This window comes from Coregonus clupeaformis, unplaced genomic scaffold, assembly GCF_020615455.1.
Source record: "Coregonus clupeaformis isolate EN_2021a unplaced genomic scaffold, ASM2061545v1 scaf0552, whole genome shotgun sequence".
Lineage (NCBI taxonomy): Eukaryota > Metazoa > Chordata > Actinopteri > Salmoniformes > Salmonidae > Coregonus > Coregonus clupeaformis.
Window position 1 is genome coordinate 55,803 of NW_025534007.1, and position 18,761 is coordinate 74,563.

The 18,761-nt window shown below is 43.6% G+C and overlaps 1 protein-coding gene across 5 annotated transcripts in view; it reads left to right on the plus strand.

Moving 5' to 3' along the window:
- The first annotated feature begins 1,829 nt into the window (after positions 1 to 1,829).
- pgghg (protein-glucosylgalactosylhydroxylysine glucosidase) overlaps positions 1,830 to 18,761 on the plus strand; it is a 29,883-nt gene continuing 12,951 nt past the window's right edge. The window contains exons 1-11 of one of the 5 annotated variants that reach the window (XM_041836860.2): positions 1,830 to 2,351; positions 2,607 to 2,675; positions 5,125 to 5,414; positions 7,491 to 7,701; positions 9,804 to 9,985; positions 10,617 to 10,870; positions 11,087 to 11,206; positions 13,134 to 13,265; positions 14,121 to 14,232; positions 14,603 to 14,675; positions 18,353 to 18,489. In XM_041836860.2, coding sequence (XP_041692794.2) covers positions 2,311 to 2,351; positions 2,607 to 2,675; positions 5,125 to 5,414; positions 7,491 to 7,701; positions 9,804 to 9,985; positions 10,617 to 10,870; positions 11,087 to 11,206; positions 13,134 to 13,265; positions 14,121 to 14,232; positions 14,603 to 14,675; positions 18,353 to 18,489 — 1,621 coding nt within the window. In that variant the 5' untranslated portion in view covers positions 1,830 to 2,310. Of the gene's footprint in view, positions 2,352 to 2,606; positions 2,676 to 5,092; positions 5,415 to 7,490; positions 7,702 to 9,803; positions 9,986 to 10,616; positions 10,871 to 11,086; positions 11,207 to 13,133; positions 13,266 to 14,120; positions 14,233 to 14,602; positions 14,676 to 18,352; positions 18,490 to 18,761 lie in introns of all 5 variants that reach the window. The other 4 variants (XM_041836861.2, XM_041836862.2, XM_041836864.2 and 1 more) reach the window with 4 other exon arrangements.

Below are 18,761 nucleotides of genomic sequence, written 5' to 3' on the forward strand. Positions count from 1 at the left end.
AGGCCATTCTACTGCCAATGTTTGTCTATGGAGATTTTTTATTTTATTTTTATTTCACCTTTATTTAACCAGGTAAACCAGTTGAGAACAAGTTCTCATTTACAACTGCGACCTGGCAGTGATTGCATGGCTGTGTGCTCGATTTGATGCATCTGTCAGCAACGGGTGTGGCTGAAATAGCCGAATCCACTAATGTGAAGGGGTGTCCACATACTTTTGTATATATAGTGTATGATTATTTTCGTGGATTTCATGTTCTCAATGAGGACAGCAAACTAGTGGTCAGGCTGATCTTCGGTTACATTTTGACCGAAACGGACAGACTAAACACAGCCCAATTTGGGATTACTATTTTGGGGGGGCGAAATACGACCTCGACGGACGGACCTGATATCGCCTAGAATTCAAAGTCTGTGGACGTTGCGTGCTGAGTGGGATGCAAGTCAGAGGTACCTAAATTAGCATTTTCCAAATCATGTCCAAATGATCTACAAGTAACTTCGTTACACAGTCCATTTTTTTTTTTACTTTAGGATGATTTGGACATGATTTGGTGCAGAAACATAAAAACCTCATCATAGTGAGGATATTAATAGCGCAGTGTTTGATATTATTAAAATAAGATACCTAGACTCGAGCTTTTAAGAGTTAATTAATGAAAAATGTCAAAATAAAAATTATACAATAGATTTTAACACACTGATCTTCGGGGGCTTGGTTAACCCAATTGGTGGGGGTGGGGAGTTACCCCAGTAATTGGGGAAAATATGCCTTTTTCAAAAACAATATTTCATTAAATAACTAGGAAAGTGTAAATGGTAGCCACTTATTTCCCTTAATAGTTTGTTTGCCTAAGCATGACCATCATCCATCCACATGCTACAATTTTTTTAACCAAACTTTGCTTTTTTGTGGTCCTCTGTAGCTCAGCTGGTAGAGCACGGCGCTTGTAACGCCAAGGTAGTGGGTTCGATCCCCGGGACCACCCATACACAAAAATGTATGCACGCATGACTGTAAGTGGTCATTCTAGAGTAGCGTAACGAGCCCCGCTAAGAACAATGTCCAATTGCTGACACAAAAAATAATAAATAATAATATGCCATTTAGCAGACGCTTTTATCCAAAGCGTCTGCTAAATGGCATATTATTATTTATTATTTTTTGTGTCAGCAATTGGACATTGTTCTTAGCGGGGCTCGTTACGCTACTCTAGAATGACCACTTGGTGGTGCCAGAGTTCCACTGACCGACCACTGGTTTGTCCCTAATATAGACTGGCGTCTGAGACTGCCGTGTGTGTGTGTGAGGATCCTATCAAAATGCATTTGAATGACGATCTGATTTCGATACATCAATGCCTAGCATGTGCACAGTACAATAACCTATGTATTTCCGTTTTTCTGTAGAACCTAGCATGATGTCTTTATGAAGTTGTCGTAGATTAGGCAAAACCTGCTGTGAGGGCTAGTGCTGCTGAGGGTTGAGGTGGCCTACTATCTACATCTTCGCAGACATCATGGTTCCATTCCATTCTTTACAATCACAACCAACAAATCTAAATTGTGGTCTAAGGATCCTGTACAGGCTGGTCCCGTTTACCAGCCTCGAAATGATCGTCACTAGTTACCACAGCCACAAAGTCATAAACCCCGCCTATTTCTTCAGTTTCAAAATGTGATTTGAAACCTAACCATAACCTTAACCACACTGCTAACCTTATGCCTAACCTTAAATGAAGACAAACATTTTTGTTTTTGTTTTCATGAATTTGTACGATATTGCCATTTTGTCTTTGTGGCTGTGGTAACTAGTGTAAACCCCCTCGCTATGCCTCCTCCCCCTACTTCGCATAGTTCCAAACCGTACAAAGTCTGGAAGAAGAACTCACAGTCCCTTTTTGATTTTCTTTTCAACAAAATACAATTTTGGAAGATCAATTTCGGAAGATCAATACTTCGTTTTGCATTGGTTGCATTTTCAGTTCCAGATCGTTGTTCTACTCATGTGAGACACGTTTATTTTACCTTTGTTTCTACTCTTCACTTATTTTCTGCATTCCTTTCATCCCCGGTAACGGCGGATGCCCCCCTTCTTCTCACGTCAGAGTGCGACGGTTCCCCCTCAGAATATCAAGGAATTGGTGAGACTTACAGCGGTCTGTAGACAGCAACGGTTTTCACATAGAAAGAGACTGACGCTGACAGAGTTGCCTTTAAAGACTGTTGCTCCTCAGCATTTTAACGTTCGCCATGAACTTTTTGCCGTTATCATCTTCAAATCATTCCTTACAGTATACTTCTCGAGATCATGAGATTAATTCAATATGTCACGCTGCTCTTTGTCTTGTGGTGAGGTGATCCACTTTATTTACTGTCATTTGGTTTTTATCCCACTCACACACTTATGATACATCACATCACATGTCATGTGACAAAACCAGACGTCGCATTGGTTTCACTTGATGTTAGATCTGCAGTGATTTCAGTAAGGGGCGTATTGGACATTTCAGTAAATATAGGGCAGTGATTTCAGTTCAGCAATATTACACTATACAGTTAAAGTATGATACTTGACTAATGCATGTTCTTTTGTTTTTGCTGTAGTTTTTTCTCTTTGATAAACTATAGGCTCTTCTATTCTCATTTACTCATACCCAAATTGTCCTTTGTGTGGTAAGTATCAAATATATGAAATATATATGAATATATGATATATCAAATATATCAAACAAATATATGAAATATATATTTAAGGTTTATTTTAATAGTAGGCTACACATTTGCAGCTGAAAGCTGAATTACAGCATACATAAGCTCACATGAAACTAAATAAGTAAATAAACAACTGATTAAAATGCAAAATAGAAGGTAGGCCTACTGGTGTTTGAGATGGGGCCGTATATAATATTACAGTTACACTAAGTGTTCAGCAGTCTCTCAGAGTAGAGCAAAGGGCTGTTGGAATATCGGTCAGTCTGGGTAGGAGGAGCGAGGTTAAGACTGTGACTAGATCTTGTGGACATAAGCATTCTGTGTGTGTGTGACATAAGCATTCTGTGTGTGTGTGACATAAGCATTCTGTGTGTGTGTGTGACATAAGCATTCTGTGTGTGTGTGACATAAGCATTCTGTGTGTGTGTGACATAAGCATTCTGTGTGTGTGTGTGATATACACTACCAGTCAAAAGTTTGGACATCTACGCATTCAAGGGTTTTTCTTTATTTTTTTTAACTATTTTTTTACATTGTAGAATAATAGTGAAGACATCAAAACTATGAAATAACACATATGGAAACATGTAGTAACCAAAAAAGTGTTAAACAAATCAAAATATATTTTATATATGAGATTCTTCAAATAGCCACCCTTTGCCTTGATGACAGCTTTGCACACTCTTGGCATTCTCTCAACCAGCTTCACCTGGAATGCTTTTCCAACAGTCTTGAAGGCGTTCCCACATATGCTGAGCACTTGTTGGCTGCTTTTCCTTCACTCTGCGGTCCGACTCATCCTCAACCATCTCAATTGGGTTGAGGTCGGGGGACTGTGGAGGCCAGGTCATCTGATGCAGCACTCCATCACTCTCCTTCTTGGTAAAATAGCCCTTACACAGCCTGGAGGTGTGTTTTGGGTCATTGTCCTGTTGAAAAACAAATGATAGTCCCACTAAGCCCAAACCATATGGGATGGCGTATCGCTGCAGAATGCTGTGGTAGCCATGTTGGTTAGTGTGCCTTGAATTCTAAATAAATCACAGACAGTGTCACCAGCAAAGCACCCCCACACCATAACACCTCCTCCTCCATGCTTTATGGCGGGAACTACACATGCGGAGATCATCCGTTCACCCACACCGCGTCTCACAAAGACACTGGTTTGAAACAAAATCTCAAATTTGGACTCCAGACCAAAGGACAAATTTCCACCAGTCTAATGTCCATTGCTCGTGTTTCTTGGCCCAAGCAGGTCTCTTCTTCTTATTGGTGTCCTTTAGTAGTGGTTTCTTTGCAGCAATTCGACCATGAAGGCCTGATTCACACAGTCCCCTCTGAACAGTTGATGTGGAGATGTGTCTGTTACTTGAACTCTGTGAAGCATTTATTTGGGCTACAATTTCTGAGGCTGGTAACTCTAATGAATTTATCCTCTGCAGCAGAGGTAACTCTGGGTCTTCCTTTCCTGTGGCGGTCCTCATGAGAGCCAGTTTCATCATAGCACTTGACGGTTTTTGCGACTGCACTTGAAGAAACATTCAAAGATCTTGAAATGTTCCATATTGACTGACCTTCATGTCTTAAAGTAATGATGGACTGTCATTTCTCTTTGCTTATTTGAGCTGTTCTTGCCATAATATGGACTTGGTCTTTTACCAAATAGGGCTATCTTCTGTATACCCCCCCTACCTTGTCACAACACAACTGATTGGCTCAAATGCATTAAGAAGGAAATAAAATACACAAATTAACTTTTAAGAAGGACACCTGTTAATTGAAATGCATTCCAGGTGACTAAATAATGAAGCTGGTTGAGAGAATGCCAAGAGTGTGCAAAGCTGTCATCAAGGCAAAGGGTGGCTATTTGAAGAATCTCAAATATAAAATATATTTTCATTTGTTTAACACTTTTTTGGTTACTACATGATTCCATATGTGTTATTTCATAGTTTTGATGTTTTCACTATTATTCTACAATATACAATATAGTAAAAATAAAGAAAAAACCTGGAATGAGTTGGTGTGTCCAGATTTTTATGGATAGTGTAGGCATTTTGTGTGTGTGTGTGTGACATAGGCATTCTGTGTGGGACATAGGCATTCTGTGTGGGACATAGGCATTATGTGTGGGACATAGGCATTCTGTGTGGGACATAGGCATTCTGTGTGGGACATAGGCATTATGTGTGGGACATAGGCATTCTGTGTGGGACATAGGCATTCTGTGTGGGACATAGGCATTCTGTGTGGGACATAGGCATTCTGTGTGGGACATAGGCATTCTGTGTGGGACATAGGCATTCTGTGTGGGACATAGGCATTCTGTGTGTGACACAGGCATTCTGTGTGTGTTGTACTGTTCTGTTCTGTTGTAGGTACCATTGATTTAACCTTTTATCATCCTAAGTGGAAGAGGACACGCTCTCCCCACGATGACCAATGAGACCCCAGCTGACCTCTACATCTTCACCACTGACCTCCTGCCCCTTGACCCTCGCTTCCTTCCTCCGCTGGCCAATGGGCTGCTGGGTTGGAGGGTGTACGATGACATCATGCACATGGGCGGAGTCTATAACGGCGAGGGCGGGGACTGTCACCGTGCCAATCTCCCCTGTCCTCTGGCTGTGAGGATGGAGATAGAGGAGGAGGAGAAGGCAGGGCATCTGCAACACTCCTACAGCCTAGATACACACACAGGTACATTGGTACAGTCTAGATACACACAGGTACATTGGTAAAGTCTAGATACACACAGGTACGTTGGTACAGTTTAGATACACGCAGGTACGTTGGTACAGTCTAGATACACACAGGTACGTTGGTACAGTCTAGATACACACAGGTACGTTGGTACAGTCTAGATACACACAGGTACGTTGGTACAGTCTAGATACACACAGGTACATTGGTACAGTCTAGATACACACAGGTACGTTGGTACAGTCTAGATACACACAGGTACATTGGTACAGTCTAGATACACACAGGTACATTGGTACAGTCTAGATACACACAGGTACGTTGGTACAGTCTAGATACACACAGGTACGTTGGTACAGTCTAGATACACACAGGTACGTTGGTACAGTCTAGATACACACAGGTACATTGGTACAGTCTAGATACACACAGGTACGTTGGTACAGTCTAGATACACACAGGTACATTGGTACAGTCTAGATACACACAGGTACATTGGTACAGTCTAGATACACACAGGTACGTTGGTACAGTCTAGATACACACAGGTACGTTGGTACAGTCTAGATACACACAGGTACGTTGGTACAGTCTAGATACACACAGGTACGTTGGTACAGTCTAGATACACACAGGTACGTTGGTACAGTCTAGATACACACAGGTACATTGGTACAGTCTAGATACACACAGGTACATTGGGACAGTCTAGATACACACAGGTACGTTGGTACAGTCTAGATACACACAGGTACGTTGGTACAGTCTAGATACACACAGGTACGTTGGTACAGTTTAGATACACACAGGTACATTGGGACAGTCTAGATACACACAGGTACATTGGTACAGTCTAGATACACACAGGTACATTGGTACAGTCTAGATACACACAGGTACGTTGGTACAGTCTAGATACACACAGGTACATTGGGACAGTCTAGATACACACAGGTACATTGGGACAGTCTAGATACACACAGGTACGTTGGTACAGTCTAGATACACACAGGTACGTTGGTACAGTCTAGATACACACAGGTACATTGGTACAGTCTAGATACACACAGGTACATTGGTACAGTCTAGATACACACAGGTACGTTGGTACAGTCTAGATACACACAGGTACGTTGGTACAGTCTAGATACACACAGGTACATTGGTACAGTCTAGATACACACACACACACACAGGTACGTTGGTACAGTTTAGATACACAGGTACGTTGGTACAGTTTAGATACACACAGGTACGTTGGTACAGTCTAGATACACACAGGTACGTTGGTACAGTCTAGATACACACAGGTACATTGGGACAGTCTAGATACACACAGGTACATTGGTACAGTCTAGATACACACAGGTACATTGGTACAGTCTAGATACACACAGGTACATTGGTACAGTCTAGATACACACAGGTACGTTGGTACAGTCTAGATACACACAGGTACATTGGGACAGTCTAGATACACACAGGTACATTGGGACAGTCTAGATACACACAGGTACGTTGGTACAGTCTAGATACACACAGGTACGTTGGTACAGTCTAGATACACACAGGTACATTGGTACAGTCTAGATACACACAGGTACATTGGTACAGTCTAGATACACACAGGTACGTTGGTACAGTCTAGATACACACAGGTACGTTGGTACAGTCTAGATACACACAGGTACATTGGTACAGTCTAGATACACACACACACACACACAGGTACGTTGGTACAGTTTAGATACACAGGTACGTTGGTACAGTTTAGATACACACAGGTACGTTGGTACAGTCTAGATACACACAGGTACGTTGGTACAGTCTAGATACACACAGGTACGTTGGTACATGTAGTTCACTGCAGCTCAAGAACACAACCCTACAGATGATGAGGTCCATGTACGCTGCATGTAAAGGTCTGAATACCATGTGTTGACACGTTCATCATCACTAGTTTGAATGAAATTGTTTCCAAGCTTTACAGTTGTATCACTGCTGCTGTCTGTCTGTCTGTCTGTCTGTCTGTCTGTCTGTCTGTCTGTCTGTTCCTGTCCTCTCTCTCTCTAGGTATATTCACCCACTCTCTGAGGACAGCTAGTGTTATTGCCTCCCAGTCTCTCTATGCCCATCGACACCATCCCAACCTCTTGGTCATGGAGGTCCTGCTGGTTCGTCAGGGCACCTCCCAGGAGCCAATCACAGTCAAGCTGGACAGTACGTTCACACCTCAAAGCGATGACATAGTGTTCCATTCTGAACCGGACTACAAAGGAGGCAGGTGAGAATAAATGCTGGCTGAACGGGAAATAGGAAGGAAGCAAGATGGACAGAAACAAAACAATTCAGTGGCCTTCTTTTGTACCAGCAGTGAGCTGGAGTTGCTTTTCCATTCAATTTATACAGCCTTTCTCCATGCACTTGGTAATATGATAGATGTGTGAGTTGTATTTTTTTTTATAGATCAAAAGGCACCGACTGAAACATGAAAGCACCAGGGCCTTTATTCATAGAGCCCCTAGCCACTCATTATAATCTAACAGGCAAAACTGATCCTAGATCACCATTCCTCCTCTTAGACTTGATTTTCCTGTGTTTAATATACACTGAACAAAATATAAAAAATATTTTACTGAGTTCATATAAGGAGTCAAATAAATTCATTAGGCCCTAATCTATGGATTTCACATGACTGGGAATACTTGGTCACAGATGAAAAAAACAAAGTAGGGGCGTGGATCAGAAAACCTGTCAGGATCACGTCTCCTTCGCATAGAGTTGATCAGGCTGTTGATTTTGGCCTGTGGAATGTTGTCCCACTCCTCTTCAATGGCTGTGCGAAGTTGCTGGATATTTTGGTGGGAACTGGAACACGCTGTCGTACACGTTGATCCAGAGCATCCCAAACATGCTCAATGGGTGACATGTCTGGTGAGTATGCAGGCCATGAAAGAACTGGGACATTTTCAGCTTCCAGGAATTGTTTACAGATCCTTGCGACATGGGGCCGTGCATTATCATACTGAAACATGAGGTGATGGCGGCGGATGAATGGCACGACAATGGGCCTCAGGATCTCGTCACGGTATCTCTGTGCATTCAAATTGCCATCGATAAAATGCAATTGTGTTCGTTGTCCGTAGCTTATGCCTGCCAATACCATAACCCCACCGCCACCATGGGGCACTCTGTTCACACCGTTGACATCAGCAAACCGCTCGCCCACACAACACCATACTGCCATCTACCCGGTACAGTTAAAACCGGGATTCATCCGTGAAGAGCACACTTCTCCAGCGTGCCAGTGGCCATCAAAGGTGAGCATTTGCCCACTGAAGTCGGTTACGACGCCGAACTACAGGCAGGTCAAGACCCTGGTGAGGACGACAAGCACCGAGATGAGCTTCCCTGAGACGGTATCTGACAGTTTGTGCAGAAATTCTTCAGTTGTGCAAACCCACAGTTTCATCAGCTGTCCGGGTGGCTGGTCTCAGATGATCCCGCAGGTGAAGAAGCCGGATGTGGAGGTCCTGGGCTGGCGTGGTTACACGTCTGTGGTTGTGAGGACGGTTGGATGTACTGCCAAATAGTATGTGAGGAAATCATCACTCATGCTGCTTCAAATTCCCTCTGTTCATTAAAATCACAAATTAACCAACACCCATCTCTTTTTGTGACTACCTGGACCTACCAATTGGTTTTGAAATATTGAAACCAAACCAAATGGATTTGAATGAAAAGTATTTTTATAAACATGAAAAGGTGAACGTAAGAAGCGCTCATCATTTCAAATAGGCTACATGTCATATTAAACAGCATATAAACACTAAATAGGTCAGGAGTCAGACAAGGAGCCTAAGAAGGAACGAAAATGAATGATTTAGGCTATATTATTTCAAGGCTATAGCCTGCAAAGAAATACATTGTGAAGCATTTGCGAGTGCGACACACTAGGCTGTTAGGGACATAAATCATTCATCATTTAAACAACATGTCATTGTATTAAATCATTATAGTCTATAAATTGCGCATACAGGCTGTGACTTAGAATTAAATACTAATTAAACTAAAAATGCCTTCGGCTCAGTCTACAGTGCCTTTTTGAGTTCATTTTTAGAAACACCAGTCTGTGGATTCAGGCTGTGATGGTGCCTGGAGAGCAGGCCAGCAGCTGAGAATAAAATCCTCTCCGCAAAAATAGCTAAGAAGCTATTTTTGTTTATTTTTGATCATTTTAAATTGAAAACGATCCCAGTAAGGTACTTCATTGTTACCCAGAAATGATTTCATATTGAGATAAAAACTGCTGCATTGGACCTTTTAATACAAAAGCCCCCAGCGCTCAGCTCAGCTCGGCTCACAATCACCCCTTTCCTTCCCTAGTTACATCCAGGGCCAGACCACCATGGCTGAGGTCCCTGGTGGGGTCTGCCCCAGCGTCCACATCATCTGGACCCCCATCACCCCCTCCCTCACCCTGCTGCCCGACCAGGCCCAGTCCCGCTGGGGGTTCGTGGTGGCGGTGGCGGGCAGTCAGGACAGCGCGCAGGCTCACTACGACACAGGTAAAGAAAGGGAGTGTGCTCAACCATCCTCCTGCGTAAAAAAACAGTGAAGGTCAACAGTCACATAATGATGAAAACAGCACTAACCTGATGAAGCTGCAACTGAGGTCTGCGCCGCGGTGCATCTAGTGGGACATGTTGGACTGAGGCCCGTTATGACGGGTGGCGTGGCATTACTCGCAGACATTTTTTACATTTAGCAGACGCTCTTATCCAGAGCGACTTACAGGAGCAATTAGGGTTAAGTGCCTTGCTCAAGGGCACATCGACAGATTTTTCACCTAGTCGGGCTCGGGGATTAGAACCAGCGACCTTTCGGTTACTGGCACAACGCTCTTAACCACTAAGCTACCTGCCGCCTCAGACTCTTAGTAATAAGATGACAGGACCAGCTGCGTCTCAAGGTTAACGTTAGCTGAACTCAGTCGTTATGGTAACGATATGGGGATAGGCACCATGAATACATCATTAGATGTTTTAATCGTTTTTCACCATCCAGGACCACTTTGGACAGAAGTGATTTAATGAATACTTCTAAGTCCTCTGGGGACATATTGGTGTTTATGTTTTTTACCAATTCGAAAATGAAAATGAAACTTTGTCATGGCAATGAACGTAAACATGTTAACAGGTCTGGAGCTGATGGCCAATGGGAACCTTCGTCCCTCGCACCTCCGGGCGTGGGAGGAGCTGTGGGCGGGCAGCACGCTGGAGCTGACTGGTCCAGACGACCTGAGTAGGGCTCTGATTGGCTGCATGTTCTACCTGCTCAGTGCCTTCCCTTCGTTGCACGAGGCGCCCGGTCATTTCGGTGGGGTCAGTCCTGGGGGGCTGTCTAACGGGGGGTCAGGGCAAGACTACTGGGGGCACGTGTTCTGGGACCAGGTGAGGACAATGGTTACTGTTCTTCTTATTTTTATGATTTAACTCATGAAGGGAAGTGGTTAGTTGACCCGTCCAATCAGGTGTACTGGAATACAACACATAAGTGGAACTGGCTGTACTCAAGGAGAGGTTTCATTGTGTTAGGGTAACCGCTACCATTGAACCATTAGGCTTTTAGTGTGACTGAACTGGCCCTCCCTCTGTCTCCCTGTGCAGGACACCTGGATGTACCCCAGTATCGGTCTCTTTTATCCTCAGTTAGCCCGGGCCGTGCTAGAGTACCGGGTGAGGACAGTGGATGGTGCTAAGGACAATGCTGAGAAGCAGGGTTACAAGGTACAGGATTCTATGAAACCCTGTGTTCACACTCCGCATTCGCACTCCGCATTCACACTCCGCATTCACACTCCGCATTCACACTCCGCATTCACACTCCGCATTCGCACTCCGCATTCGCACTCCGCATTCGCACTCCGCATTCACACTCCGCATTCACACTCCGCATTCACACTCCGCATTCACAGTCGGTCTCATGATGAGTTGGCATCCTATTGTGGGGGTTTATAGTTGGCATCCTATTGTGGGGTTTTCAGTTGGCATCCTATTGTGGGGTTTTAAAGTTGGCATCATATTGTGGGGTTTTAAAGTTGGCATCATATTGTGGGGTTTTCAGTTGGCATCATATTGTGGGGTTTTATAGTTGGCATCCTATTGTGGGGTTTTCAGTTGGCATCATATTGTGGGGGTTTAGAGTTGGCATCCTATTGTGGGGTTTTATAGTTGGCATCCTATTGTGGGGTTTTGCTTGATGTTAGGTACAGGATGGTGACTGGGGTTTTGCTTGATGTTAGGTACAGGATGGTGACTGGGGTTTTGCTTGCTGTATCTTGTTCATCCTGATGTTACATAGGTGTTGTTGAGTGTCATGTGAATGCATACATTTAAGTTCCTTCAGGAAGTATTCACACCTCTTGACTTACTCCACATTTTGTTGTGTTACAGCCTGAATTCACACAATACCCCCCAAGTGAAAAACTCCCCAGTACTTGCCATTGACAAGCATACCCATAACATGATGCAGCCACCACCATGCTTGAAAATATGAAGAGTGGTACTCAGTGATGGATTTTCTCCAAATATAACACTTTGTATTGAGGACATAAAGTTAATTTCTTTGCCACATTTGTAGCAGCATTACTTTAGTGCCTTGTTGCAAACAGGAAGCATGTTTTGGAATATTTTTTATTCTGTACAGGTTTCCTTCTTTTCACTCTGTCAATTAGGTTAGTATTGTGGAGTAGCGGTTTCCTTCCTCTCCGGTTACTGAGTTAGGAACGGCGCCTGTATCTTTGTAGTAACTGGGTGTATTGATACGCCATCAAAATGTAATTAATAACTTCACCATGCTCAAAGGGATATTCAAGATCTGCTTATTTTGTTACCCATCTACCAATAGGTGCCCTTCTTTGCGAGGCATTGGAAAACCTCCCTGGTCTTTGTGGTTGAGTCTGTGTTTGAAATTCACTGCTCGACTGAGGGACCTTACAGATAATTGTATGTGTGGGGTACAGAGATGAGGTAGCCATTACAAAATCATGTTAAACACTATTATTGCACACAGAGTGAGCCCATGCAACTTATTATGTGACTTGTTAAGCACATTTCTACTCCTGAATTTATTTAGGCTTGCCATAATAAAGGGGTTGAGTAATTATTGACTCAGACATTTCAGCTTTTCATTTTTAATTAATTTGCAAACATTTCTAAAAACATAATTCCAGTTGGACATTATGGGATATTGTGTGTAGACCAGTGACACAAAATCTAAATGTAATCAATTTTAAATTCAGGCTGTAACACAACAAAATGTGGGGTATGAATACTTTTTGAAGGCACTATGTGTTTGTGATCCCGCATGATCTCGTACACACACTAACAATATATGCCCTCACTGTACTTATAGGTGTGTAGTGTAGTGTAGTGTATTGTATTGTAGTGTATTGTAGTGTATTGTAGTGTATTGTAGTGTAGTGTAGTGTAGTGTATTGTAGTGTATTGTAGTGTAGTGTAGTGTAGTGTAGTGTATTGTAGTGTAGTGTATTGTAGTGTATTGTAGTGTATTGTAGTGTATTGTAGTGTAGTGTATTGTAGTGTAGTGTAGTGTAGTGTAGTGTAGTGTAGTGTAGTGTAGTGTAGTGTAGTGTAGTGTATGTGGGTCAGTATGTTCTGTTCTGATGAAAGAGATATTATGTTGTCCTACCAGGGACTAAAGTTTCCGTGGGAGAGTGCTGTGTCAGGGAGAGAGGTGTGTCCTGAAGATATATACGGACAACAAGAGATCCACATCAACGGAGACGTTACTCTGGCCTTCCAACACTACCTCTACCTCACACAGGTAACACCTAACCCCAACACTACCTCACACAGGTAACACCTAACCCCAACACTACCTCTACCTCACACAGGTAACACCTAACACCAACACTACCTCTACCTCACACAGGTAACACCTAACCCCAACACTACCTCACACAGGTAACACCTAACACCAACATTACCTCTACCTTACACAGGTAACACCTAACCCCAACACTACCTCTACCTCACACAGGTAACACCTAACCCCAACACTACCTCACACAGGTAACACCTAACCCCAACACTACCTCACACAGGTAACACCTAACCCCAACACTACCTTACACAGGTAACACCTAACCCCAACACTACCTCTACCTCACACAGGTAACACCTAACCCCAACACTACCTCACACAGGTAACACCTAACCCCAACACTACCTCTACCTCACACAGGTAACACCTAACCCCAACACTACCTCACACAGGTAACACCTAACCCCAACACTACCTCTACCTCACACAGGTAACACCTAACCCCAACACTACCTCACACAGGTAACACCTAACCCCAACACTACCTCTACCTCACACAGGTAACACCTAACCCTAAACCCAACACTACCTCACACAGGTAACACCTAACCCTAAACCCAACACTACCTCACACAGGTAACACCTAACCCTAAACCCAACACTACCTCACACAGGTATGGTCACATCTAGGTCAGTCATCCTCACTCACAGCCGGCTCCCTAGCGCCTCCCCTTAGGCCTAACCCTTTGGTTTTTCTGATCTGAAAGGTAGTCATAGGTATTAGCAATGTAGTGGTGACTGTTTCCACCATATTACCCACACTTTAAAGACCTGCGACCTGTCTGTCTGTTCTAGGACCTGTCTATGTTCACAGAGGGGCGTGGCAGCGAAGTGATTTGGGGCGTGGCTGATTACTGGGTTTCCAGGGTAACCTGGAGCGCTGAAGAACAGAACTACCACATCTTAGGTAAAGGGACATTCAGTAAACATATTGTCATTACACATCTTAGAAATAGTCATGCCAGCCGATGTCAGCTTATTGCTAGCACTAACTTTAATGATAGCTAGTTTGAGGATTTTTTTACTGTTACTATGACTGTGGTATGTGGTTGTCTCCCCTGTGGTTATCTCACCTAGCCATCTTAAAATGAAGGCACTAACTGTAAATCACTCTGGATAAGAGCGTCTGCTAAATGACTTAAATGTAAATGAATTGCAACTGATTTAATTGTCATGCAGACTAGGTAAGCTATTTGGCTAGTGGTCGTAGCAACCCTGTTGCTTGAGTAAACACGAGTAAACAAGACATTTACCAAAGTATCTCTGTTTTCTGTCAGGTGTCATGCCGCCCGATGAGTATTACTACAACGTCAACAACTCAGTGTACACAAACACTGTGGCCAAATTCAGGTATGTAACACACCCGAGGGGGTATCCTACGAAGCTAGCTGCAGAGCATTCAGAAAGTATTCAGACCCCTTGACTTTTTCCCCATTTTGTTACGTTACAGCCTTATTCTAAAGTGGATTAAATCAATAAAAATCTTCATCAATCTACACACAATACCCCATAATGACAAAGCGAAAACAGGTTTTTAGAAATGTTTGCTAATTTAGTTTTTAAAAAAACAGAAATACCTTATTTACACAAGTATTCAGACCCTTTGCTATGAGACTCGAAATTCAGCTCAGGTGCATCCTGTTTCCATTGATCATCCTTGAGATGTTTCTACAACTTGATTGGAGTCCACCTGTGGTAAATTCAATTGATTGTACCTGTCTACAGTGAGGGAAAAAAGTATTTGATCCCCTGCTGATGTTGTACGTTTGCCCACTGACAAAGAAATGATCAGTCTATAATTTTAATAGTAGGTTTATTTGAACAGTGAGAGACGGAATAACAACAAAATAATCCAGAAAAACGCATGTCAAACATGTTATAAATTGATTTGCATTTTAATGAGGGAAATAAGTATTTGACCCCTCTGCAAAACATGACTTAGTACTTGGAGGCAAAACCCTTGTTGGCAATCACAGAGGTCAGACGTTTCTTGTAGTTGGCCACCAGGTTTGCACACATTTCAGGAGGGATTTTGTCCCACTCCTCTTTGCAGATCTTCTCCAAGTCATTAAGGTTTCGAGGCTGATGTTTGGCAACTCGAACCTTCAGCTCCCTCCACAGATTTTCTATGGGATTAAGGTCTGGAGACTGGCTAGGCCACTCCAGGACCTTAATGTGCTTCTTCTTGAGCCACTCCTTTGTTGCCTTGGCCGTGTGTTTTGGGTCATTGTCATGCTGGAATCCCCATCCACGACCCATTTTCAATGCCCTGGCTGAGGGAAGGAGGTTCTCACCCAAGATTTGACGGTACATGGCCCCGTCCATCGTCCCTTTGATGCGGTGAAGTTGTCCTGTCCCCTTAGCAGAAAAACACCCCCAAAGCATAATGTTGCCACCTCCATGTTTGACGGTGGGGATGGTGTTCTTGGGGTCATAGGCAGCATTCCTCCTCCTCCAAACACGGTGAGTTGAGTTGATGCCAAAGAGCTCCATTTTGGTCTCATCTGACCACAATACTTTCACCCAGTTCTCCTCTGAATCATTCAGATGTTCATTGGCAAACTTCAGACGGGCATGTATATGTGCTTTCTTGAGCAGGGGGACCTTGCGGGCGCTGCAGGATTTCAGTCCTTCACGGCGTAGTGTGTTACCAATTGTTTTCTTGGTGACTATGGTCCCAGCTGCCTTGAGATCATTGACAAGATCCTCCCGTGTAGTTCTGGGCTGATTCCTCACCGTTCTCATGATCATTGCAACTCCACGAGGTGAGATCTTGCATGGAGCCCCAGGCCGAGGGAGATTGACAGTCTTTTGTGTTTCTTCCATTTGCGAATAATCACACCAACTGTTGTCACCTTCTCACCAAGCTGCTTGGCGATGGTCTTGTAGCCCATTCCAGCCTTGTGTAGGTCTACAATCTTGTCCCTGACATCCTTGGAGAGCTCTTTGGTCTTGGCCATGGTGGAGAGTTTGGAATCTGATTGATTGATTGCTTCTGTGGACAGGTGTCTTTTATACAGGAAACAAGCTGAGATTAGGAGCACTCACTTTAAGAGTGTGCTCCTAATCTCAGCTCGTTACCTGTATAAAAGACACCTGGGAGCCAGAAATCTTTCTGATTGAGAGGGGGTCAAATACTAATTTCCCTCATTAAAATGCAAATCAATTTATAAAAATGTTGACATGCGTTTTTCTGGATTTTTTTGTTGTTATTCTGTCTCTAACTGTTCAAATAAACCTACCATTAAAATTATAGACTGATTATTTCTTTGTCAGTGGGCAAACGTACAAAATCAGCAGGGGATCAAATACTTTTTTCCCTCACTGTATATAAGGTCCCACAGTTGACAGTGCATGTCCGAGCAAGAACCAAGCCATGAGGTCGAAGGAATTGTCCATAGAGCTCCGAGACAGGATTTTGTTGAGGCACAGATCTAGGGAAGGGTACCAACAAATGTCTGCAGCATTGAAGGTCCCCAAGAACACAGTGGCCTCCATGATTCTTAAATGGAAGAAGTTTGGAACCACCAAGACTCTTCCTAGAGCTGGCCGCCCGGCCAAACTGAGCAATCGGGGGAGAAGGGACTTGGTCAGGGAGGTGACCAAGAACCCGATGGTCACTCTGACAGAGCTCCAGGGTTCCTCTGTGGAGATGCGAGAACCTTCCAGAAGGACAACCATCTCTGCAGCACTCCACCAATCAGGCCTTTATGGAAGAGTGGTCAGACGGAAGCCACTCCTCAGTAAAAGGCACATGACAGCCCGCTTGGAGTTTGCCAAAATGCACCTAAAGGACTCAGACCATGAGAAACAAGTTTCTCTAGTCTGATGAAACCAAGATTGAACTCTTTGGCCTGAATGCCAAGTATCACGTCTGGAGGAAACCTGGCACCATCCCTACGGTGAAGCATGGTGGTGGCAGCATCATGCTGTGGGGATGTTTTTCAGCGGCAGGGACTGGGAGACTAGTCAGGATCTAGGGAAAGATGAACGGAGCAGAGAGATCCATGATGAAAACCTGCTCCAGAGCGCTCAGGACCTCAGACTGGGGCGAAGGTTCACCTTCCAACAGGACAACAACCCTAAGCACACAGCCAAGAAAACGCAGGAGTTGCTTCGGGACAGGTCTCTGAATGTCCTTGAGTGGCCCGGCCGGAGCCCGGACTTGAACCTGATCGAACATCTCTGTAGAGACCTGAAAATAGCTGTGCAGCGACGCTCCCCATCCAACCTGACAGAGCTTGATAGGATCTGCAGAGAAGAATGGGAGAAACTCCCCAAATACAGGTGTGCCAAGCTTGTAGCGTCATGCCCAAGAAGAGGCTGTAATCGGTGCCAAAGGTGCTTCAACAAAGTACTGAGTAAAGGTTCTGAATACTTATGTAAATGTAATATTTCCGTTTTTTATACATTTGCAAAAATATAAAAAAAACTGTTTTTGCTTTGTCATTATGGGGTATTGTGTGTAGATTGATGAAGGGAAAAAAAAACAATTTAATCAATTTTAGAATAAAGCTGTAATGTAACAATATGTGGAAAAAGTCCAGGGGTCTAAATACTTTCCAAATGCACTGTAGATCTACTCAGACTTTTCTAACAGTAACCAGCTTCAGTTAGCTTCACATTCCAGCTCAGGCTTCATCCGTACAACGTCGCTGGATATTGCTCGTCAGCCTGCTGCCAACTTTAACAGTCTTGTAACTGCGCATGCATGTCGCACATGGCTAGGTGAACGCCGAACTCTTCACTGAGACGATGCTAAAACATCAATCCATGGGCGTGTCAGTGACACATTTTCATTTGTGCCGAAATGAAAGAAAAGTTATCTGGCAAATTCAGCAGGCTAGGATACCCCCTCAGGTATTTCACAATCTCACATTATTTTCAATAGACCTTATTCATTTGGAAGCCATCATCGTTCCAAATCCAGGCTTTCAGGTAAGAAGCGGAAGCGCTCCTTTTTAAGTCTATGGAAAACATTGTGAATCTAGTAACATCAACTACTTTCTTTCTCATCTCTTCCCCAGTCTTGAGTTTGCTGTGGAGTTGGCTGCCCTCCTGAAGTACCCTGCCCCGCGGGAGTGGCAGCAGGTAGCAGAGAAGATCAAAATCCCCTTCGACCAGAAGCAGAAATACCATCCTGAATATGACGGCTACAAAAAAGGCGAGTCTTGCCCACTGCCCAGTTGACTTAGTTGCTTGCTTTACCATATGCATATCAAATCAAATCAAATCAAATTTTATTGGCCACATGCGCCGAATACAACAGGTTCAGACATTACAGTGAAATGCTTACTTACAGCCCTTAACCAACAGGAGAGCATTGGTATGCATAGCTCTTTTTCTATGTGTGTTAAAGCAAAAAAAGGTCTAATATCAAATCAAACTGATCCAGTCATTTCAGTAATAAGGACATGCAAAACATACAGTATCATT